Source organism: Terrapene carolina, unplaced genomic scaffold (genome assembly GCF_002925995.2).
Source record: "Terrapene carolina triunguis isolate 2854851 unplaced genomic scaffold, T_m_triunguis-2.0 Scaffold998, whole genome shotgun sequence".
Taxonomy (NCBI): Eukaryota; Metazoa; Chordata; order Testudines; family Emydidae; genus Terrapene; species Terrapene triunguis.
The window spans coordinates 3614805-3639661 of record NW_020665349.1 but is presented as its reverse complement, the minus strand read 5'-3'; the positions used below and the strand labels follow the sequence as shown (position 1 = coordinate 3639661).

At 41.1% G+C, this 24857-nt stretch overlaps 1 protein-coding gene across 1 annotated transcript; it reads left to right on the top strand.

The window, feature by feature from the left end:
• Nucleotides 1-1041: 1041 nt before the first annotated feature.
• On the top strand, nt 1042-24448 carry UBE2R2 (ubiquitin conjugating enzyme E2 R2). The gene is made up of 4 exons (XM_024217085.2): nt 1042-1148; nt 10163-10260; nt 17324-17458; nt 22231-24448. The coding sequence occupies exons 1-4, from the start codon at nt 1125-1127 to the stop codon at nt 22448-22450; spliced, it is 477 nt and encodes a 158-aa protein (XP_024072853.1). The 5' UTR covers nt 1042-1124; the 3' UTR covers nt 22451-24448.
• The last annotated feature ends 409 nt before the right edge of the window (nt 24449-24857 follow it).

Here is a 24857-nt window from a genome sequence, read left to right as displayed (position 1 = left end):
GCTGGTTTTCCTTTAAACTAGCGGAACCTAAATTGAAAAACAGGCTGGATTTTTATTTAAACGCACCTTGCCTCCTTACCAAAGCTTAAGAGTGAGTTTTAAGATGCTGGTTTGTACCCACCTCTAGTTTTAACTGTAACTAGAATCTATCTGGATGACATCTAAAGGTCTATTTGTTACTTTTCTTTATTAAAAAGATGCCCATCTAAGGCTATGGGCATGCTTAACCCATCATTGGTACAATAAAATTCTCTTATCGAGGTTCTGGTTTATGTGGCAGGATTACACAGCTCTGTAAAATGTAAGCCTCCTAATACCTGAATTTGTGAAGTGCTCAGATGCCATGGCAACAAGTGTAGTATAAATACCCAGCTTGGTAGACAGGTTAGTCTGCCTGAAGTAGAATTTCTACTTCCTTCACTAACCAAGTCCTTCAAAACTGCCAACAAATATTCCTTGTGCCTATTCAAACACATTGGTTTGTGCAGTGTACAGGTATTGATGTAAATGTTCTTTAGTTACCTCTTTGTGCTGTGATCCAGTTAGCCCCACTAACGTGCTTGGAATATTAGAAAATTCCTCTTACTGGGGCCAAAAGGCGTAACCTATTTTGAGATTTTAAAAAAGGAAACTGATAATATTGGCCACTGAATTCTTAAGTGATTTTTAATTGTCAGTGATTTATTTTTTTTTAACCAGTTAATTAAGACCTCTCGGGACTTTGACTCGAGTTAGAGCTACATGAAGTTGAGGCAGTTGCTTGCTTGTCTTTCCCTCTCTATTTACAAGGATTGCCAGTCCAATGAACCTCAGTCCTGATCTTCTGATTCTCCTGTTCAAGTATCAGTCTGCTCACAAGACCCAATAATGAAGCTAAAAACGGTGTAGATTTGTCAGGTGCCTAATGTCCATTGAAGCACGCAAAATGATCAACTTCGTTTCCTTTAAAACTGAAATCACTTTGGTCCCCAAACCTTCCAGTGTGAAAGACTAACATGGATTAATTTGCTGGCCTCCATGCATTCTTACATGAAAACTGAGATTAATTTTATTTGTTGCAGGCTCACATTAAATTTCCTATCGACTATCCATATTCACCGCCTACCTTCAGATTCCTGACCAAAATGTGGCACCCCAACATTTATGAGGTAAGATACTTTTTAGTGGTGCTTTTTCTCTTCAGGTGTACTAGACATAGTTTTAGTTTTGAGACTTAAGTAATGCATTCAACATTTGCTTGTCTTTAGTCACAATTAGGCCACATTCTAGCTGTTATAACTTAGGCTTCGTATGTAAAAAGCTAAACCTAGATTGCTTTCTGGTAAGCACTCTAATTCAGAGAGTGGTGTTCAGCCCTTACAGATAACCCCAGTTGTAACTGCCTCAGATTTACCACAGTTGTGAAGCTCTGCTGTTATTTGGAATGTTGGCAGTTACCAGTTTTTTCCATCCAGATTCGTTTGGGATCTTACTAATGACCAACAATTTCTCCAATCAACTTTTTATCTGATATGGCTTAGTCAGTAATTTGATGGACAGTGAACTTTTAATTTTAATCTAAATAGTTTATTTTGAAGCTGTTTTTCCTTTGGTATTAAAGCAGTAAATAGGCAACTATGGGGACTTGGGGTTGTATACTGTGTAAGCAAGCTAGAGTTGAGATTTTTTCAAATGTACGGGGAAAGCTTGCCTCACGTTCAACTAAATGTGAATGCTCTTCCCTCCAGTTATGTTCTCCCCTGTGCCCCAAAAAATCCTTACTCTTCATCACTAACTATTGTAGATCATTTCATGATATAATTATAGTGGTTGGTCTAGCCTCTTCAGCAGTTAGTAAAAAGGTCCTCTCTAGTTTCACTATGTCACACTTCCTGATCTTTCAGGTACCATATCAGTCTTAATTAACTATTGGTCTTGGGTTAAGGAATTTAGCAGTCTGCATCAGGCATCATGGGACCTATCCAAGAAGTAGCTCTAGGCAGATCCAGCACTTTGTCAGTGCGAACAAATGTGACACCTAGTGTGGATTTCTGGATTCTTATGGAAACTATTTATCTTCCTTCTTTTTATGACCTGTACTTTTCCTTAGCACGTTTTAGTCTGTAAAGCCTTTGCCACTGGAGACCTTCTGTGTTTGACAGTGTGTGCATGTCACAATTCACAGAAGTACCTAACTTCAGAAGTCTTGTTTGGAAGTTGAGCCTATTCTGAAATTTTAGATTGGCCTTTAGTGGAGGAGTCCAGACAAATCCTTGGGGAACCTTCCACCTTTGACTATCTTAACAAAATTTCTGTTCTTAATCTTTAGTCTTGCCAGTCCTCTCTCAGGAGAAATAAATGCACTCCAAGGATACTGCCCACTCCCCCCCTTCAAAAATTGTCTACCTTGCAAACCCTCCCTTCTTTCAACAATGGCCTTAATACAGTCTTTCCTATGGTGAATAATATTCATAGATGCTTCTGCTTAATGGGCTCAATAGAAAATGAGGAAGACATTCCTTCCCAGGGTCTGAGCACGCTTCTTGGATCTCTTGAGGAATGAGGACTCCAGCCCAAGTCTTGGACTTGGATGCCCTTACTCCAACATTGAAGTACACTGTGCTGCTCCTGAATGCCCAGTCCTGAACAAATGGTCTTAAATGTTGTTTTCTCAGTAATCTCTCTCTACTGGAGGTTAGTTATTGAGATGATGGCTTAGTCTTAACTGTTTGACTGGTGGCTTTTCCAAATCTGTACTGGCAAATAAGATCATATTCCATATTAATTTCTTGATGCTGAGGAGGGGGGCTGCTTTCTTATGCAAAGGACTGTCCTGGGTTCAGATAGTACATGGTGATTGGTATCCTTGTAGTGGCATTTGGAAAATCTTCCAACTTTTGCTGCCTCCTCTTATTTAAAAACTTGAAACAGGAGATTAAACATCTGGCCATGAAGATGGTTTTCTTTCTCAGGGCTCTGCATTAGATTTTGTGACCCATAAGACCAATTAAAAACTAGGGTTGTCAAGCAGTTACATAGAATTGTGATTAATTGGGGGGGAGGGATAGCTCAGTGGTTTGAGTATTGGCCTGCTAAACCCAGGGTTGTGAGTTCAGTCCTTGAGGGGACCACTTGGGGTATTTGGTCCTGCTAGTGAAGGCAGGGGGCTGGACTCGATGACCTTTCAAGGTCCTTTCCAGTTCTATGAGATAGGTAGATCTCCATATTGTCATTGCACTGTTAATAATAGAATACCATTTATTTAAATATATTTGGATGTTTTCTACATCTTCAAATATATTGATTTCAGTTACAACACAGAATACAAAATGTACGGTAGTCACTTTATATTTGTGATTACAAATATTTGCACTGTAAAAAAACAAAAGAAATTGTATTTTTCAAACCTAATACAGGTACTGTAGTGCATCTCTTTATCATGACCGTTGAACTTACAAAAGTAGAATTATGTTTAAAAAAAAAATTTGCGTTCAAAAATAAAAACCATGTAAAACTTTAGAGCCTATAAGTCCACTCAGTCCTCCTCCTTGTTTGTCTGAACGATTGGCTGAACAAGTTTGTTTACATTTGCAGGAGATAATGCTGCCTGCTTTTTGTTTACAGTCTCACCCGAAAGTGAGAACAGGCTTTTGGCATGGCAGGCTTTTGTAGTTGGCATTGCAAGGTATTTACGTGCCAGATATGCTAAACTTTCGTATGCCTCTTCATACTTCAACCACCATTCCAGAGGACATGCGTCCATGCTGATAATGGGTTCTGCTTGATAACTATCCAAAGCAGTGTGGACCATCTGAGTCAGATGCCACAAGCAGAAGGTTGATTTTCTTTTTTGGTGGTTCGGGTTGCTCTTTTAAGACGTCTGAAAGCATGCTCCACACCTCTTCCCTCTCAGATTTTGGAAGGCACTTCAGATTCTTAAACCTTGGATCAAGTGCTGTAGCTATCTTCAGAAATCACATATTGGTACCTTCCTTTGTTTTGTCAAATCTGCAGTGAAAGTGTTATCATCCAAGACTGCTGTAACATGAAATATATGGCAGAATGAGGGCAAAACGGAGCAGGAGACATACAATTCTTCCCCAAGGAGTTCAGTCACAAATTTAATTAACACATTATTTTTTTTATGAGGGTGATCAGCATGGAAGCATGTCCTCTGGAATGGTGGCCGAAGTATGAAGAGGCATACGAAAGTTTAGCATATCTGGCACGTAAATACCTTGCAATGCCAACTACAAAAGCCTGCCATGCCAAAAGCCTGTTCTCACTTTCCAGTGACATTGTAAATAAGAAGTGGGCAGCATTATCTCCCGTAAATGTAAACAAACTTGTTTGTCTTAGTGATTGGCTGAACGAGAAGTAGGACTCAGTGGACTTGTAGGTTCTCAAGTTTTATATTTTATTTAAGTGCAGTTATGTAACAAAAAAATCTACATTTGTAAGTTGCACATTCACGATAGAGATCGCACTTCAGTACTTGTATGAGGTGAATTGAAAAATACTATTCTTTTTGTTTATCATTTTTACAGTGCAAATATTTGTAATAAAAAATAATACATGAGCACTGTCTACTTTGTATTCTGTTGACAGTTTCAGAGTGGTAGCCGTCAGATTAGGCCTGAATAAAGACTGGGAGTGGTTGGGTCATTACAAAGCCTAAACTTAATTTCCCCATTACTAATTTCTCCCTACTGTTACTCACACCTTCTTGTCAACTGTCTGTAATGGGCCATTCTCTTACCACTTAAAAAGTTATTTTTCCTCCCTTGGTATCCTGCTGTTAATTGATTTATCTTGTTAGACTGACCTCACACTTGGTAAAGCAACCCCCATCCTTTCATGTATTTATACCTGCTCCTGTATTTTTCACTTCATGCATCTGATGAAGTGGGCTCTGGCCCACGAAAGCTTATGCCCAAATAAATTTGTTAGTCTCTAAGGTGCCACAAGGACTCCTCATTGTTTTTGTATTCTGTGGTGTAATTGAAATCAATATATTTGAAAACGTAGAAAAACATCCAAAATATTTAATAAATTTCAATTGGTATTCTATTGTTTAGCAGTGCAATTAAAACTGCAATTAATCAGGTTTTTTTAGTTAATCGCATGAGTTAACTGCAATTAATCGACAGCCCTAATAAAAACTAATCCATACTGAATAGGGAGTGGGTTTAGCTGTGGATTCACAATCCCCAAATCCTCATGCAGGAAGTGAGGGCGTGTGAGGATGTGCCAGTTCAGTTATCTGAATTCCCAAAGTGAACCAAAGTTTTTTAACCCTTCTTGGGTTGAAGTAGAAGGACCTTTCCCCAGTAGTTATGAGTGGGGAAAAGATGGCATTCCTATAACTAAAGGAAAAAACTAGCTTAAAACTCTGTTCTTGTTTTTGGAGGTCACTTTTTGAGCAAAGATATGCAAGCTGTGAAAGTAGAAACTATATGAAACTAAGGACTGTGAAGCTTCCTGAAATCAAAAGAACCTGAAGTAGTATTTCAATTTGCTGGCTGTTGTGTGTACTGCAAGACTATCAGGAGGAGGAACTGGGACACCTACAGTTGCATGTGATAGCATGCTGCTGCCAAGAGTGGACTGAATCAAGGTACTGCAGACAAAAGGAACCAAATATTCAGTTTTACTGATGAATGCACATTGGGAGGTGTCAGAGACAGAGTTCTGATTACAGTAGTGAGAGAAGGCATAAAAGTAAACCTTAATTCAGTTATACCCTGGTAGGAATAATAGATATTTTCCATATAGCGCTTCTGTTAGCATTGTCAAGATTATGGACTAGATGGCCTATGTTTCAGCCCAATTTCTGATGCCCCAAACAATGTGGCTTCAATTTGCCACGAGAAATACGTTTAAATAAGTCTAAGTTTAATACAACTAACTCAGGATGTTTTTTCTAATATTCAATCTAATTTTTCCCTTGTATTACATCCAGTTACTTTTAGTTATGCCCCATTATGCAATCCTCTGGTCCTTTGCACCCTCAAATATTTATCCTGTTCTCATGTCCCCTTACCTATTTTAAATGGTTTTTCAAATCTCTTAATCCATACGGGCCCCTATTCACTTTTGTTCTTCTCTGAACTCCCTCTCATCTGTCTGAAGCGTGAAGCTGAATGTATGTGATGTGTTAAACTTCCCACCACTTTTGAGTACTGGAAAAAAGAACTCCTCCTTTCCCTCACTTCTGTTCCACAAAATAGTTGCTAGTCTGAGCACTACATGTTGGTTAGACCAGCTCACTCCATCACTCTGGAGGCTTTTTGCTGAGTTCAGACTCCCTTTGTTGAACTACAGCAGCACTGCACTCTGACACAAGACTTCAGAGCTGAAACTACATAAACTATAGAAAACCCTAATTAAACCCTTGTGGGCCATAGGATTAATACAACATCTAGAAGCTTACATTTACTTGGAAAATGTTGCTGTAATAGGGAGGGACTGTCCAAGCCAGGTGACACCTTCCATTATACAAAATAAAATCTTCTGAGGAACTAACTTCTCATACATGGTATTCCCTCCTGTACTTCAGCACTGTTGGCTTTGTCTAGTAGCTCTAAAGTGACTAAAACAGCCACAAGGCATTACTTCCCTGCCCAAAAGCAGAAAATATCTAACAAAACAAGCAAATTCTACCGGTTTAGGTGAGCAGCTGAGCCTCTAGATGCTAAGAAGCCCCCAGTGAGGCTGAAAAGATCAATGACTTGAAGACTGCCACCAAGGCATACTGGCAAACATTTCTGAATGGGAGTTCCACAGCCAAGGTCCCTGACCTAAGAGTGCTCTGCCAACCTGATTAGAACCCATGAGAATCCAAGTTGTTAAAGTTCAGTTCCAGGAATGCATTTGTCTGTGCAGGGTGGATTGATTTCTAAAGCGATTCAAGTGATTTAAGTGACTGATTTAAATAAGCAAGCAGGAAACTTATTTAAATTATCTGTTTTAATCTTGGTTTGTATTTGTATATTTTCTCTTTCCTAAAGAGAGGCGGACTTTCATTGGTTGGTAACCATTAAAAGATGTTGATATGCAACTAAAGATAGCCTTTACACTAAATTTGGTGCTGCTTTTTGCTAGCTGGGAGGATATACAATATTGATTTATTTAAGCAATTATATAGCTTAACTTATTCAGATTCTTAATTTTTATAATAGAAAATCGTGAATGTGTTTTTTACTAAATGATTAATTTTTTTAATTTGATTTGTCAAGCTGTATTTGGAAACTAAAAATGCACAAAAACAGCATTTTAAAATTTAAAACTTGTTTTTACTAAAAGTACCTTAGATGTGCTGTATACACAAACATTTTCAGAAAGTTTATCAAAACACGCTTTGCTTTAAAACTGATTTTTATTAAGCAAGGGAAGTACTAGCTGTAGTTAATGAGTTGAGCTGGCTGATTGTTTCTGGTTACCATGTCCTTCAAGATCTTAGAATTAGTAGATCTCATACCTAGTTTTTATTGATAGTTTGGAAGAGGAAAACAAGTTTTCCTGTTTTTTTTCAACTCCTAGTTTTTCTTAACTGTTTTGAATGAACTAGTAACTGAACCTAAACCAATTGAATAAACTGAAATGAAGCAAGTATTCTTTCAGCAGCTGCAGAAGAGGCTACTGCTGTCACACTTGTTTAACACTTACAGTTTCTGGTTTCAGGTGCTTAGCCAGTGACTTCCACCAGTTCAGTTGTCTCACTGTCTTTAAGACTTGGTAACAAACATGTACTGCTTAAAGTCATTTACGTTTAAAAATATTTAGTAAATCGAGGTCTTAACGTAGGCTGTCATAATTTCAAATTTAATTTAAAACACTTTTATTTTTATCTGCCTAAATCCATTTGTAACGTGTTTCATGCCAAAGAAGGGGGTGGTTATGCTAACAGGGAATGTTACTGAAAGTGGCAAAAAACTGGGCTTTTCCTTGAGTTAATCCTGAGAATCAGAAATGAAATTAACAAACTTTCTTCTCATTTTTTGAGGAAATGCCAAAAAAATTGAAGTTCCACCTAATAATATTTAATAGGCTTTGCTTCCACTGAATAATGCCACCACAGTGTATTGAGTTCATCTTTGTGGTATGCCACAGGACTGTGGTGGTCCATAATGAATCAGTGTTCAGTCTGTCCCATAGAAGAGATCACAAATCACAGGGCAATATAAAGCTTTTATATCCATGCATAGTTCCTATTTATATCATTTTGGAGTTGGGCCATAGATTACACCCTTACAGGCGCACGGTCCTTTTAATTATATGCTGTGAAAGTACCTCTTTCTTCCTCTGAGCTGCTGGGAGGGAGTCTGTGTAACCTTCAGAGAGCATCTCTTCTGTTTCTCTCCTCTCCCTGATGTTCTTGCATGGTGCCGGAGCCCATTTAAGAGTGCATCATGCTATCTGGTCAGTTTGCTCCACTCTCAGTAAGGAGCACTGCTATGATTCCCTGGGTTAGGACAGAATGCCAAACTCAGCTGAGCACCTTAGCACGGGAGTGTTGTTCAATTGCTGATGACAGGAAGTGAGCCAAGCCTGGATGAGGGAGCAAATGTGAATGGTCTTATGTTTACAGACTTATTTTGCAGGTGTGACTTTAGAAGAGGGTCAGTATATGTGCTCAACTTCTAGTTGTGATGTTCTGAGATCTTAACCTGCACTTTAAAAAGTTTTTCCTATTGTAATCCCTCTGGAGTTTTCTCTGACCGAGAGAATAATGCCATTTTATACTTTCTAAAATTCTCGGTAGTCCTCTCGCGTTTTATCCTCTCAAAAGGAAGCAAAGTAATGTAAGTTTGAGGAGGCCACTGTGTTCTCATAGGGTTTCAGTGATTTAGCTGGATATTTCAGTAGCCATTTGGAACTACATAACTTCTTGTCATGCCTGGAATCCCCTGTGACTGCAGCTGACCGTTTTTATAGTAATCACCTTATGAACTGTAGATTTTGGGGGGGACTTATGTGACTTTTGGTATTTGTTACCTTTTGTCTGTATTTAAAGACTAACCATTTTGAATTGCTGCAAACATCTTGAATAGAAATTGCAGTGTTGCATAGTAGGGTGGATTGTTTTTTAAATCAGATCACTTAAAATGAATGTTTTTTTAATCCGTGATTTAAATCAGTAAGCAGGAAACTTTGATTTAAATAATCTTAATCTTGTTTCGCATTTGTGTATTTTTATTTATTTTATTTTTTAAGTTATAGTAGACCCTCAGTTACAAACATCCTTCATTCCCAAAGTGGTTGTAACTCTGAACAAAATGTTATGTCTACTCTTTCTTTCAAAAGTTTACAACTGAACATTAACTTAATACAACTTTGAAACTTTTACGCAGAAGAAAAATCGTGCTTTTAACCATCTTAATTTAAATGAAATAAGCACAGAAACAGTTTCCTTACCTTGTCAAATCTTTTTTAAACTTCCTTTTTTTCTTTTTCTAGTAGTTTACATTTAACACAGTAGTGCACTGTATTTGGTGGGTTTTTTCGCTCTCTGCTGCTGCCTGATTGCATACTTCCGATTCCTAATGAGGTGTGTGGTTGACTGGTTAGTTCGTAACTATGGTGTTCTGAGGTTCTACTGTATTTTCCTAAAGAGAGGTTGATTCTCATTGGTTTGGTAGCCATTATAATATGTTGACTTGCAACTAAATATAACCTTTACATTAAATTAGATTCCTCTTTTGCTTTAATTAAAAAAAAAAAAACGTATCCATCCAACCTATTGTTCACTAGTCTACTTCTGAGGCACACTGCGCATATGCTAAGGTGGCACGTGACCAGGATTCATCACCAAATTTGGTCCTCTGGTTGGATCGTTAGCTTCCCCGGCTTGGGTCGGGTACTGATGGGGAGTGCGACGCGAATGCTGACCTGGTTTACACAAACGGCAAATTTACATTATTGTCTTTATGCACAAAGGCCTCCATTTGAAATATGTAAAATGGCTAAAGAAGAATTTGGTGGTATTCTTGGCCCTGTACAATTGCACAGGTTTGCCATACTTTACTGTTTAATAAATATTTTGATCTTGGGTAAAATTGCCAAGGAACCTATCCCAAGTGGCTGAAAGCACTTGGTCAAACAGTCCTCAAGTATGGTGTCCCAAATTGTTAGTCCAATAATTCTGCTAATGTTTACTGAATCTTTAACCTCTGTCTTGCAGAATGGAGACGTATGTATTTCAATTCTTCACCCACCTGTAGATGACCCACAAAGTGGAGAACTGCCATCCGAAAGGTGGAACCCCACCCAGAATGTCAGGTAACAAAATACGGAACCACTGACTCCACAAATGTAGACCTCATGAAAGTTCTCTTGTGGTCCATATGTCCATCCAGACCATAGCCTGTCTTCCGGCCTCTGATGGAAACGGGAAAACTGGCTTGGCAACCATCTCTAAAAATGTCTTGTCTGAATCTGACCGAAATAAGTATCTTAAATTGGAAACAGAATCTTCTAGTTAGTTACTGGAGTGCAGTGTGTTCAGATACTGTGCTACCTTGTTGAGATTTCCACTCTGTGTGGTGATGTATCCGTGTTAAAAATTGCTCAGAGAATAAACTTGCTGTCTCAGATTTAGACTAGCCTTTCCAAAGCCACACTGTCCTTCATATTTAAACTACCATTCTACTTTTGAGTAAGTACTCCACTGAGACACCAGAAGTAGAAAAGACCCATCTTTCAGGATTTGTCTGCATACTCATTTACTAATGTTCGAGATTTGTCCTGAGGGATCGTGCAACCAAAAGGAGTAGAAAAAATCAAGACTAAATCAAGCAGGGGGGGGATCCAGCCTGTGGGCCAGGATTTTGACACCAGTGGCTTATGCTCTCTGCTTGTACCTTGGGCCTCTTCCTACTTCTTCCCTTGCCTTCTATTATTTGGCAATCTTGTCCTTTTGAATGTTGTCCTAAGCAGATGGTTTCCAGGTATTTCCCCTTGGTGCCCAAAGCTGAATGAGTCACGAGTCGCCAAAAGCACTCCAGGCTAACCAACACTTTCCTTTCTTTGGGCAGCTCTACATTTAAAGAGTTGTATCTGCACAGCTGTAGCACTTTAATGAAGATGCTGTATGTCTACAGGAGAGAACTCTCCCATTGGTGTAATTAATCCACCTCTGCGAGAGGTGGTAGCTGTATTGACAGGAGCTCTCCTGCCTACATAGCGCTTAGTTTGGTATAACTACGTTGCTCAGGAATGTGGATTTTTCATATCCCTGAGCAACATAGTTATACCAAAGTAATTCTGTAGTGTAGACCTACTCTTTGAAAATCCTAACTCTGTATATCCTCTCTTGAGTTTATAGTGCTCCATGCTACAATATGCCTCTAATGACACTTGCTTTATGTACAGTGGTGAACCATGCAGTGGTAATAGCTATCTAGCTACTCAGTGGAAAGAATTCTTGCTGGGATATTAAGAACTTAGAGTAAAGCTTTATGCTGTGTTTAAGTTTGTCTGATTCACAACCAAAAGATGAGTTTTTTTAAAAGAACGGTCTCTAATCTTCATTATATCTTTAGAAAAGTATCAGCAAGTGGAAGTATCCAGTGTTTACAGTGTTACTTATTACTAAACAGTGATTCTGCAATTTCAGATCTTGCTCGATCCCTTGATTTATTTTTTTCTGTTTTTTATTGATAACGTGTATTGAGGTCCCAGCCTATTTATTTAAGTCTAATACTTGGAAAGAGTCAAACAATGACACTATACAGGAGAGTTTGTCTTGATAACTTAAGGAGCCAAGTGATGGCACTTTAGCTGTTGTTATCCTTAGGGCATGGAGCTCGGTCTCTCTATTCCTCAACCAGTTTCTCCACTTACTATTAGCTTTCAGAAGGTTGTCTCATAGTCCATGATTTTTAAGCTCTGATTAATTTGGGGTTTTGTTAATTTATCATTAGAAAGAACTGTTGTCTAACCAAATGCTTTGGCAAAGAGGGGATAAGGAAGATTCCTGACCCTTAGGGCAGGTCTACACTACAGGGCTAAGTCGACCTAAGTTGCGCAACTCCAGCTACGTACCTTAGGATGACTTATTGCGCTGTCTACACCGCACTGTGTCAACGGGAAAAACTCTCCCATCGACTTACCTTATGCTTCTCGTTCCGGTGGAGTACCGGAGTCGACGGGAGAGTGATCGGTGGCTGCGCGTCAGTCCCCCAGTAAGTGGAGACAAGCCCGTAGAATAGGCTAGCGAGCCACAGTCTGCAAGGTGCTGAAGTAGAATGGTCTTGGCTGAAAACTGGGCATTTTAATGAACCAGTGATTTATAATCCCAACTACACATACAAAAGGTTGGGGTCTAAATTAGCTGTTACCTCTAAGAAAAATCTTGGAGTCATCCTGGATAGTTCTCTGAAAACATCTCATCAATGTGCAGCAGCAATCAAAAAAGCTAACAGTGTTGGGATCCATTGGGAAAAGGATAGGTAAGACTGAAAATATCATGCCACTATATAATTCATGATACGCTCACATCTTGAATACTGCATGCAGTTCTGGCCATCCCATCTCAAAAAAGATATATATTAGAATTGGAAAAAGTACAGAGAAGAGCAGCAGAAATGATTATGGGTATGGAACAGCTTCTGTATGGGGAGAGATTAAAGACCTGGGACTGCTCATTTTAGAAAAGAGACAACTAAGGGACGCTGTGATAAGTGTATAAAATCATGAATGGTGTGGAGACAGTGAATAGGGAAATGTTAATTACCCCTTCACATAACACACAGACTAGGGGTCATCCAATGAATTTAATAGGCAGCAGGTTTGAAACTCAGTTAATATTGTCAAGAGACTTCCTTATGTATCTCTGTAATCCCCGCTGCCTAGCCATTAGTTGGCAGTGTACTTCCACTGTGGGATCTAGAGTATCTTCAAGAGGGATTTAATTCTTCCACTCCTAGACTAGCTGCTGTTCATGTCCCTTTTGAAAAATGTAGAGAAGACTTAGCCCATTAGAAACATTAATTTTGTTGACATTCTTACCATACACCACCAGGCAGATGAGAATAACCAGATAGTTGGTAGTATTTCTCATTGGTGACTCTTGGGGCCAGTACTTAAGGTACACATTTAAGTCAAATGAGCTTTCCTGGTTTAGGGAGGGTAGAATATCTCAAGCCACTTCCCCATATCCTACTTCCTTGGGAATCTTTTAGGCGCTATTCTAGACCATGTCTTCGCTACAGGGACTATCTCCACGTAGCTATGTCAGTGTAACCCTGTAGCATAGACTCAGCCTACGGTGACGGAAGGGGTTTTTCCATTGCTGTAGGAACACCGCTTCCTCAAGTGTTGACAGCTAGATCAATAGCAGCATTTTTCTGTCCATCTACCTGCGTCTCTGCTGGGGATTTGGTCAATAAAGCTATGGTGCTAAAGGGTGTGTCCCCTATGCAACAGGGACTCGCTAGTGCTAGGCCCAACTCTTCTCACAATCAAGGCAGAGTGTCTGGAGAAGGGCACACAGTTTGAAGTCAAGAGATCCTGAGTTCTAATTATGGCTCTGCTTCTGGTTCTTGTGTGGCCTAGTGCAAACAGAAGAGTGGGCAAATCACATCACTCTGTAAAAATGGGGATATTTGTTAATATCCTAGGGGTGCTGAGGATGGATTACCCATCTGTACAGTGATTTGAACAAGAAGACTTTTTGACCAAGGCATTCCTTTGGACAATAAGAGTAAAGCTTGTCGGTGCAGGAGACAGAACTTTCTCCAGTAGTGGTCAGAGACTGGAATGAACTCTTCCAGAAACTGACAACCTTTCACTGTCAGCGCAAGGCTATTTTCTTTTACCTTGCATTCAGAGAAGGCTAAGGAGTGCCTCGATGACAGTCGAGAAGTTACCTACAGGAGGAACAAATATTTAATAGTGGGCTCTTCAGTCTAGCACAGAAAGGTATAGCATGATCCAATGTCTGGAAATTGAAATTAGACAAATTAAGACTGAAAATAAGGGATACCAGTAATTAACCATTGGAACAATTTACCAGGACTCAGGGTTGATTTTTTTTCCCCCATCACTGACTATTTTTAAATCAAGATTGGATGTGTTTGTAAAAGATCTGCTCTGAATTATTTTGGGCAAGTTCTGTGGCATGTGTTGTATAAGTCAGACTAGATGATCACAATGGTCCCTTCTGGCCTGGAATAAATGACCATGACATCTCCATGTGATCTCCTTGATATTTCTAATTAGAAAACAGATAGTTGTTGGACTACCTACAGGTAACCAGTCTGTTACCATGTTTCCTGTTGAAATAGGAAATTCCTGTAGTGTTCCATATATCACAAAGATCCAATGTGTTGATGCACAGCTACAATGCCATCTGCCTATATACACATCATATACAGGGTTTATTTTAAAGTAAGATGTGAAAAGGAATGACTTCCATCTACCCCTCTCTTCCTATGGAATGCTGACACCCATGTGGGTTGTCAGTAGTGGGGATTGAACTTGTGATCTCTGGATCTCTACTGGCTGAGCTAAAAGATCCATGTCTCTTAACCTAGGCTGTAGCAAGCTCATCAACCTCTGGGGGCCTACCTACCACTAGAAGGAGACAGTGCTGCACTATTTGTGGGTATGGCTTAGGTTTATGTATCTAGCTGGTCTTTATATTGTTGCTAGTTTGAATCCCTACTAAATTGTAACACTTTCAGAATAAGCCATCCCAGAGCACTGATGGTGACCTGTTTGACTGAATAACATTGGTATATGTTTCTTGAAAATACCTTACTTGAGACCTAAGTGAACAAGCATTTACCTAGGAAACATGTATCCCAAATATATAGTTATAGGCATAACACTTAACACACTTTTGGACAGTAATCTATACCCCTCGTGGTAATGTTTCACTCTTTAGAGCAATATAACTAGCAGGTATGACTTATTTCTTAGCCTGATAAGAGGAATATTGCCTGAGTTCTGTAGAAGCAAGTGTTTAGGCACGGTCTTCTCAGCTCTTGTCTTTGGTATCTCCTTCTATTTCATATATACTTTCCTTCCACTTCACTCCTAATGCATTTGTCTCTAGTAAGACTTCAGGCAAGTGCAGTAAACAGAACAGTAACTGCAGCCACGTGGCTGGGAGTATAGAATTACTTAGCTTAGTTTGCACTTTGTGCCGTGTGCCTTTGTCATGAGGTATGTGCATGCACCCAAGAGCACAGGCTCTTAAGCTTTGTTGATTGTTGTATGAAATGTAACTTTTGGCCTTCCCGTTCTTGTTGTCTTGTTTAGAACCTTGTCTCCTTAAAATAAACTGTCACTGCTCTTCATGGGTATTATGAACACATCCATCCTACTGAAGTGAGCTTTGCTCTCTTTTGGCTTGTTGTTGCTGCAGATAAAGGAGGCTGTCTGCTAGGAGTTACGTCACTGGCCTTGTGCTGATTCACAGCTCACCAAGAATCACTCTCGACAGTGTAACGGGATACTGTAGAATTCTTGCCTTGCGTGTTCTCCTTGGGTTGCCTAGCAGCTATCACCCATAGCACTGCGTGGGCTGGGGGAATCCGGGCTGGGGATCCAAGACATCCCTAACACCAAGAAAAAGCCAAGGCCTGGAATCCAGACTGTAGTATGAGGAATCCTTCTTTGGAGGCATCAGACCATAGCAACGGCCATCTCCTTCCCCACTACTGGGGCTGAACAAACAGGGCAGGGTTTCCTGGGAGGCAGGAGGAGGTAGCTCCCAGGAGCATCGGGGATTTCTCAAGTAGCCTGGCTCCTTGAGCCTACACAGCCCCTGGATGTCGGCAGACTGCCTTTTACAACTGGAACTATGGACGTTATTTTTTGTCTACCAGTTGGCTGTCTGCCCCAAACACATCCCGCCTCTGTCTCTGCAGCCAGCCTTGCACTCCCTGCCTGCCTTTCATTCCCTGTAACGAACAAGTAAAAGTAAATGGAACTGACAGGCCAGGTGCCCATCACCGCCCTGAACATTTTACTTTACGTTGGGCTCCCACCGGCCACTGTCATGTCTGCCTTCTCTAGAATATCCGCCTCGGGGCACAGGCAGTGCTCTGTCAGTTTGTGTGTGTGTAGGGGTGGGGGATGCCCATCACAATGGGGAACTAATCCTGATTGGAGCATTTGGCTATTTAGGAAAGAATCTTGTGTGGATTCTTTAAATGATAAATATTCAATTGCTAGGGTGAAATAGGGGTGTATGTGGTTAAACTCTTAAAAGCAAATATGTTTGTTCTCCTCAAACTCTTTACGCCAGGGACTCTGGCTGTGCAGGTTTCTGATACTAACTTATAAACACTTAAGCACTAAAGCTGGGACTAAAGCATACTGGTACTGAAAGCCCGCACTACCTCAGGTGTGGGGGGGATTATATTCAGCACCGGTTTGCACAGGCACCTTAACGCTTTCTCCTTTCAAATCTTCCTGGCTTGAAGATCTCCTAGTGCATCATTCGTGGAATTGGTCAGAGAATTTTTTGACAAATCACCTTTTTTATTGGAAAATACAGATTCCTCAAGACCTCATGGGAACTTATCAGGTTCAATGAAACTTTCATTGGGAAAGGTCTCTGACTCCTGTTCGGAATTTCTGGTCAGAGACCACATGTCCGCCATTATAGCCAATAGCTCAATAGTTAAGGCACTCACCTAGGATGTGGGAGACCCCAGGTTCAAGTTCCTGCTCCAAATCAGGCAGGACTGGAACTTGGGTCTCCTATATCCTAGGTGAGTGCTCTAACCACTGGGCTATTGGCTGTTCTGTGGGATGTGTGTGAGGAGTCTCTCTCTGGCGTGGTGGTGGTGGTGGTGGTGGTTTTTTTTTTTTTTTTTAAACCTCAAAAGGTCTTGGGTCCATCCTAGTACTTAACAGGAACAGTTTGCAGTCCTAAATATTTGCTGGATAGGGACAGTACTTTGTCCTGCTGTGAAGGCAGGGGACTGGACTCGATGACCTTTCAAGGTCCCTTCCAGTTCTGAGATCGGGCGGGCTGTCTGTCTGTCTGTCTGTCTCTCTCTGAAACCTTTCCCCCACACATTTTCATTCTACAATCCCTCCAGTGAAACAAATTCCTGTTTGTTCTCTACCACCCCATTCTCTCCCTCCCCCTCCCCCCCAAACCTCTCAAACTCCTGGCTAGTGGTGGTCTGAGCACATAAATCCTGTCATGCTGTTAATTTTGCTTTCATTTCAGCTGTGGGGTGTGAATTTGCACCTAATTTTATTCTAAGTCTCAACTCTAAATGTGTTCCTAAAATGGCAGCCTTAATTCACCTTCAAGACTTCTACCATAGGTCCATGAATGCTTAGCCCTGACTGCTAATGTTGCTTTTTTATTTTCCAGGACTATCCTACTGAGTGTAATCTCCTTGCTTAATGAGCCCAACACCTTCTCTCCGGCCAATGTGGATGCATCAGTCATGTTCAGGAAATGGAGGGACAGTAAAGGAAAAGACAAAGAGTATGCTGAAATCATTAGGTAAAGTCTTGTTTGGACAGGAGACATTGCAATAAGAATTCAGTGTGATACTTCACACATCTTTTAAAACCACTTATTTTAAAGTTTCTGGATGAGCTTGATGCTTACAGAGCTAGGTGTTGAAGGGGACATGGAAAATTACAATAGGGTCATAAGGGCAATGAGTGAAATTGGGGGGGGTGGGGAATCTGCTTAACATCTTAGATATGTATACACAAATGCAAGGAGTATGGGGAATAAACGGGAAGAACTGGAAGTTGGCACATAAACTAAATTATAACAACTGGTATCCCCGACTTGGTAGGATAAGTCTCATTACTGGAATATTGGTGTAGAGAGTGATAGCCTCTTCAGGAAGGGCGGGGTCGGGGGGAGGGCAGAACACTTGTTCTGAGGTCCAAAAGAAGGTGAGAGGCAGACCAGTTGAAAGTCTCTGAATAAACATAGAAGAGGCAGGAGGGTCAGGAGGGGTGACTTCATGGTATGGATCTACTGTAGACCAGCAAATTAGAAGAAGGAGGTGGATGAGGGATTTCTAGAACAAATAACACAAATATCAAACACAAAGCCTATTAGTAATGGGAGACTTTACTAATGGGACCTTCCCAGGCATTTGTTGGAAAAGTAACATGGCAAAACACAACACTTCCAATAAGTTCTTGGGGACAACTTCTTGTTTCAGAAAGTGGAGGAAGTAACCGGGGGAACTAGCATGTTGGACTTGATTCTGACCAACAGGGAGAAATTGTTTGCAAATCTGAAGGTTGAAGGCAATTTGGGTAAAAGTGCTCATAAAATGATGAGTTTCATGATTCTAAGGAAAGGAAGGAGTGAAAGGAACAGTGGAATTCAAAAAAACAGACATCAACAGATTCAGAGCTAGTAGGTAAGGTTCCATCGGAAGAAAATTTAAGGGATAAAGGTTCAGGAGAGCTGGCAATTCCTCAAGGAGACAATATTAAAGGTACAACTGCAAACAATTCCAATGCGAAAGAAAGACCGGAAGAAGAGAAAAAGGTCACTATGGCTCCATCGGGAGCTCTTTAATCTGAAAATCAAAAAGGAATCCTACAAAAAGTAGAAACATGAATCAATTGCTAAGGATGTCTACAAAAAAAAATAGCACAAGCATGTAGTGACAAAATCAGAAAGGCTAAGGCACAAAATGAGTTACACCTAACAAGGGACATAAAAGGCAATCAGAAGAGGTTCTTTAACTACATTAGGAGCAAGAAAAAGATAAAGGAAACCGTAGGTACTCTACTTAATGGGGAAGAGAAGAGCTAATAACTGATGCTATCAAGAAGCTGGTGTGTTTAATGCCTATTTTGCGTCCGTCTCACTAAAATGATTGATAATGACCAGATACTCAACACACTATCAATAAGGGGAAAGGAACACAAGCAAAAATAGAGAAGGAATGGAATAGGCTAAAGACTATTTAGGTTAAGTTAGATGCATTCAAGTCAGCAGGGCCTGATGAAATTCATCCTAAAATACTTAAGGAACTGGCTGAAGCAAACTCAAAACTGTTAGCAATTATCCTCCATGAGTTCTGGAAGATGGGGGAGGTCCCAGAAGACTGGAGAAAGGTACCATGTTTGCCTATCTTTAAAATGCAGGAACGAAGAGGATCCAGGGAATTAGACTAGCCACCTAACTTTGATACCTGGAAACGTATTAGTATAAAATATTCATTAATCAATTACTAAGCACCTTGCAGATAATAGCATTCTAAGAAATAGCCCGCATGGACTGGTCAAGAACAAGTCATGCCAAACTAACCTACTTGCCTTCTTTGACAAGGTTACAGGCCTAGTGGCTGTGGGGGAAGCTGTAGATGTGATATGTATTGATTTTAGTAAATCTTTTGACAGTCATGTGCCATTCTCCTAAGCAAAATAGGAAATGTGGTTTAATTTAAACTTTAAGCTGCGTGCACAACTGGTTGAAAAACTACTTGGAGTAGTTATCAATGGCTTGCTGTCAGAGTGGGAGGGCGTACCTAGTGCTGTCCCACAGGGGTCAGTCCTGAGTCCAGTACTAGCCAATATTTTCATTCATGACTTGTATAATGGAGTGGAGAGTGTCCTTATAAAATTTGGGAGGGCTTGCAGATACTTTGTAGGAGAAGATTAAAATTCAAAACGACCCAGACACATTAGAGAATTGGTCTGAAATCAACAAGATGTAATTCTATGAAGACAAGTGCAAAGTACTACACGTATGGAGGAGAAATCAAATGCACAACTACACAATGGGGATTAACTGTCTAGACTCTAGGTAGTAGTACTTCTGAAAAGAATCTGGGAGTTACCTGGATCACAAATTGAATGAACCAACAACTTGATGCAGCTGCAAAAAAAGCGATTGAGTTGTATTAATAGGAGTGTTGTGTGTAAGACACAGGACATAATTATCTTGCTTGGCACTGGTGAGGCCTCAATGGGAGTACTGTGTCCAGTTCTGAGCACCACACTTTAGGAAAAATGTGGACAAATTGGAGAGTGTCCAGAGGAGGAGAACAAAAATTATAAGTTTTCGAAACCTGACATGTGAGGAAAGGTTAAACTTGGCATGTTGAGTCTTGAGAAGAGAAGACTGAGGAGGGAACCTGATAAGTCTTCCAATATGTTAAGGGCTGTTATAAAGATGACGATGATCAACTGTTCTGCATGTCCACCTGAAGGGAGGACAAGAAGTAATGGGCTTAATCTGCAGCAAGGGAGATTTAGGTTAGATATTAGAGGAAAACTTCCTAACTACAAGGGTTGAGCTCTGGAACAGGCTTCCAAGGGAGGCTGTGGAATTCCCATCATTGGAGGTTTTTCAGAATAGGTTGGACAAACACCTGTCCGGGTGGCTTAGGTGTACTTGGTCCTGCCTCAGCACAGGGGGCGAGATTTGGTGACCTCTTCAGGTCCCTTCCAGCCCTGCATTTCTAGGATTCTACGTCAGATTCACATAAATGTGTTTTTATTTTATTTTTTATTTGATTGGACCAACTTCTGTTTGTTTAGCATATCTCTTGCACTAATCGTTCCATCTTGTACGTACTTAGCTGTGACACGGAGTACCTTTCCCAGACCTGAAGTAGAGCTCTGTGTAGCTTGAAAGCTTCTCTCTCTTTCGCTCCAACAAGTTTGGTCCAATAAAAGATATTACCTCACCCACCTTGTGTCTCTGATATCCTGGTACCAACACTGCAAACATAAATAAGTTGTCACTTCTAACCTGAATATCTCTGGAAGCTGTTAACTTTAACCTTCTAAGGGCCAAAGTAATCTTAAAGCCATTTCTCTGCCTTGGTGGCAGGAGCCCCTGCTAGAGCACCCGTAGTGTGCTACTGATGCTGACTGCTGGCACAAAAAGGTCAACATATCCTCTTCTGACTGCTTTGCTTTGTCAGATTGTTCTGGCATAATACTCAGTCCTTTGGCCACTAACCAATCCCCATCTGGATCACTGTTTCCCTTTGCGCATTGCCTGTGTGCCTTGGTGAATGGTTAATTACTCATGTAATTTTGTTAATTCCATGCTTAATGAATTCACTTGAGGTTGCACTCCTGACCCTCTTGTATTTTAAATGCTGTTTCTGTACTGTAACCTTCCTTAACACAATCTGCAGTGCAGGTTTCTGAGCTTGAAGCATCTGTTTAAAATCCTGCCTGTCTTTCATTTAGAATGGTGCCTCTTAGAAGTCCCTAGTTCTGCCAAGTCACTAGTTACTGAAGAACCCTTGTAAAGGCAGTAAGGCCCTCTCTGTCAATAAGCTTTCAAGAGCCTTTTTGACTACTGGAGGATTTTCCCTTCCCCAGGTGGTAGTGACTAGACACGCATGGAGCCAGCACTTTTTATTTAGGGCACACGTTAGGAATATGTTGAGAGTTCTGGATCATTGCTGACTTCCAATCATTAAATCAGCCTCATAGTTGCGTAAGTGTTGGGGCAAGATCCTCTGCCCATGTACAGTCCTATAGATCCAACTCTCAGCAGCTGTTAGGTTAAAATGTCATGGTGTAAGAATGAGACAATCAACCCTTTCCTCAGTGAAAGGCAGAGCCCTAATTATCAGCTGCGCGCACACACCTAATGGCTTCCAAAGACTGTTGCTAGAAAGGACTGGATCTGTAGCTCAAGGTAGCCAACATTTAGTTAAACTGAAGTTTCAGAGACACTTGGCATTGACTCAGCTCTGTTTGCATTTACTTCAGTGGGAGCACAGCAGTGCTAAGCACTTCTGAAAATGCCATCCGAAGTATAGCTGGATAAAACTTTTAGTGGAACTTAAATGCTTTTGGAGAAACTTTAAGACGGTAGCACCAGAGGAAACCACTTGATATGTCTGTCCCCCTCTTCTCCCCCCCCCTCTTTTTTTAAGGACCCCTTTTTGGAAAGAGGAGGATTGATTGATTAATGCAATGAAACTTTCTACCTGTAACTAGCTTATGCAAGTCACTAATATTGGACCTTAAAATACACTATCTTGTGTTGCTGGAGTTTTGGAAGAGTTTACTGGGACTGATAACAATTTGTAGCAACCCCACACTAGTGACTGGAGGAAAACAAACTTGTGTGTTAGCTTCACTTGCATTACTTTTGACTCAACTGCTGGCTTCCTATGGAATGCACGTGCTGAAATGGCTTCATTGTCTCTGTGCCAGGGATGAGGTTTATGTTGGTTCTTGGAGATTGCTCTGCAAGTGTTTTGGAAGGGAAAGCTACGGCCGAACCTGTGATCACATTGCTGCTTTCTCTTCTCTACCTTGCAGGAAACAGGTTTTGGCTACCAAGGCTGAGGCGGAAAAGGATGGCGTGAAGGTCCCCACTACGCTGGCAGAGTACTGCATCAAAACTAAAGTGCCTTCCAATGACAACAGTTCAGATTTGCTTTATGACGACTTGTACGATGACGACATTGATGATGAAGACGAGGAGGAGGAAGATGCCGAGTGTTACGATGATGATGATTCTGGCAATGAAGAGTCGTGACCTGCTCCCTACATGCCCCTGTACTGCCCTGCCGACTCAGGCCAAAAGGGAGCAGTGGTAACCTAGCAACAGTCCAGCAAAAAATACACGGGGGAAATCAACAACAAACTCTTGTCTCCTGCTGTACGGATCTCTGTTTGCTCTTTTTTATGGACCTCTTAGAGAGAGAGAGACCCTTCACAGAATGTCTGAATTCTTGCATTCTTAACCCTTTCATCACTGTATTATGATTTCTTTTTTAAGAAAGAAACTCCCCCTCTCGCTTCTCTACGAAACGTTCACAGTGAAACAGGTTTGGTCTGTGTTTAAATACCTTAATTAAACACAGTCTTGCATCGAGATGTTTAATGTATTTAAAGCTGGAACGAACCCATTGAAGTTGGGTCCTTGGGAGTTCACAAGTGCTGCATTTACTGGGAAGAAAAAACAAACAAAACCACACAAAAAAGCAAATTGCCAAGGTTTAGCTGCTCCATTTACAATAATAGCGTGTGCACATTCGTGTAGCTTTGTGGTGGTGGTGGGTTTTTTTCCTTTTTTCAAGGCTTGGGGCAGAGAGTGTAAGCTACTGTGTGTTGAGCTTGATGGAATGTTTTACTGAAAGGTACAGTATTCCTTTTCAGCCTGTTCTAGTTAGGAAGTAGACAGCCCCTGGAGCCTTGTGCCCAGAGGGCAGAATCAGCTGCCTTTTTACCAAGTGTATGATATGAACCCGAAAATAAACACTTAACACTTCACATCTGTACAACTGAGCCCTGGGTTGCTATTTATTTTTCAGACTGGTTGGGGTTTAGAAATCACTATGCCGTTTGTTAGAATGCTGCTGAGATCTGCTGCTGGCTCCCCTTGTTGGGAGGGAATCGTGAAACTTAAATCCTCTCCTCCTTCAGAATGCAAAGTTGGCCACCTTAAAAGTGGTGGTAGGTTCAGTCAGCCAGTTTTCGTCCTAGGAGCATGTGTTCAGTGTCTAGAATCTGCCGTTTTCAATAAGCTACTACACCTCTGGAGAGTCTAGTCTGTGCGTTAGTCGTAGATGCCAGTTGCTCTTCTCTGCATCCCAAATGCCTACTATTGACTTTTAGCATCTACCTTTGTTTATTTAAATGGGTAAGACTAGTTGTGAGTTGGCAAATGATGGGGCCCACCAAGACTTGCTGCTGTAGATTGTGGGCCTTGAGGCAGAATCCAAAATTCCCTTGCGCAACAATGCACTCACAAGAACTAGAAATACCAGTCTGGCCTTCCCCATGCTTATCAGTGGACAGACTTTCTGAATTGACCGTCAAACCAAGACTGTCCTCATTACTGGAGAGGGAAAGGGGATCCCAGTGACAAAGCTTTGTTGTGGTCACATAGCTCTCAAATACTGATGCCAGCTTGTTCATGGCTGAAGAGGTGTCAAAAAAGTGCATGGACCCAGATGGCTGAAGGGGGAGCTCTGCAAACCAGGATTAGAAATCACTGCTGCTAGGCTTTCAGCATGTTAACTGGGTGGTGTGCAAAATTCAGACAGTTCAGCAACTCCAGAATCTCTTGCATGTGCTGGGGAGCTTTTGGCAGAAGATCCGACCTACCAGCCTCAAACTTTTTGAGCCGAATTTGATTGCTTAACCTGGTTGACATCACAAATCCATTATAAAGCACTGTTGTGATTTGGCTGCGGTGTGGCACCCTGAGTTGGCCTTTGGGACTACTTTTTGCCCACTGATTAGGACAGCATTTCAAGTATACTGAGCCTCTCATCGCTTCAAGAACCTACTCTAGTGGTGTGGAGTGACTCATGGTGCTGTTCTGGCTTCAGTGGGAGGTTTATCTATGTGGGGGGAGTAAGGACTGTTGTGTCAAGCCCTTGCAGGCTCCTTTAATGACATTTTGGTTGCCCCCTTGTCCTCACGGTTTCCAGTGGCACGTCACCACCTTTCACTAACCCTGCCTCCTCAAAGTTGATTGGCTGGGGAAGCCTTCGAACTTGTTAATAAAGTGAAAGCTGGGAGTGCTGATCTGTGAGCGCAAGGGCTGTGACTTCCTGGTAGCAGAAGAGCGGATGTGTCCCCTGAGCTGGGAGCGGATTTTTTTTTTTGTTTTGTTTTGTTTTTTTTAAATAAAAAGATTCTGAAGTAAGGTGCCAGCTGTTTGGAGTTGAAAGCAGTCCAGCCTCAGCTACAAGGAAAGAGCAGGAAAATGATGCCAGGGACTGGAAACGCAGGGTTCACTTCCAGCGGTTTTTAAAATGTTGGTTAAAGCCTTTTTTGCTGATAGAAACAAGAGGAAAACGTGGCTGTTCCTTTCTGAAGGCTCCACTGTGGGATCCTATCAAGACATTCCAGGACATGGTATATGAGACAGCACCAGCTTGCTGGTAGGGAAACCCCCTCCCTGTGCCCCATGGCATGACCAGAAAAAGCAC

Coding starts and splice junctions, on each gene's coding strand:
- UBE2R2 (XM_024217085.2), top strand. CDS start 1,125: ATGTGGCACCCCAACATTTATGAG. Junction 10,261..17,323: donor AACCCCACCCAGAATGTCAG/GTAACAAAATAC, acceptor TTTATTTTCCAG/GACTATCCTACTGAGTGTAA. Junction 17,459..22,230: donor GAGTATGCTGAAATCATTAG/GTAAAGTCTTGT, acceptor TCTACCTTGCAG/GAAACAGGTTTTGGCTACCA.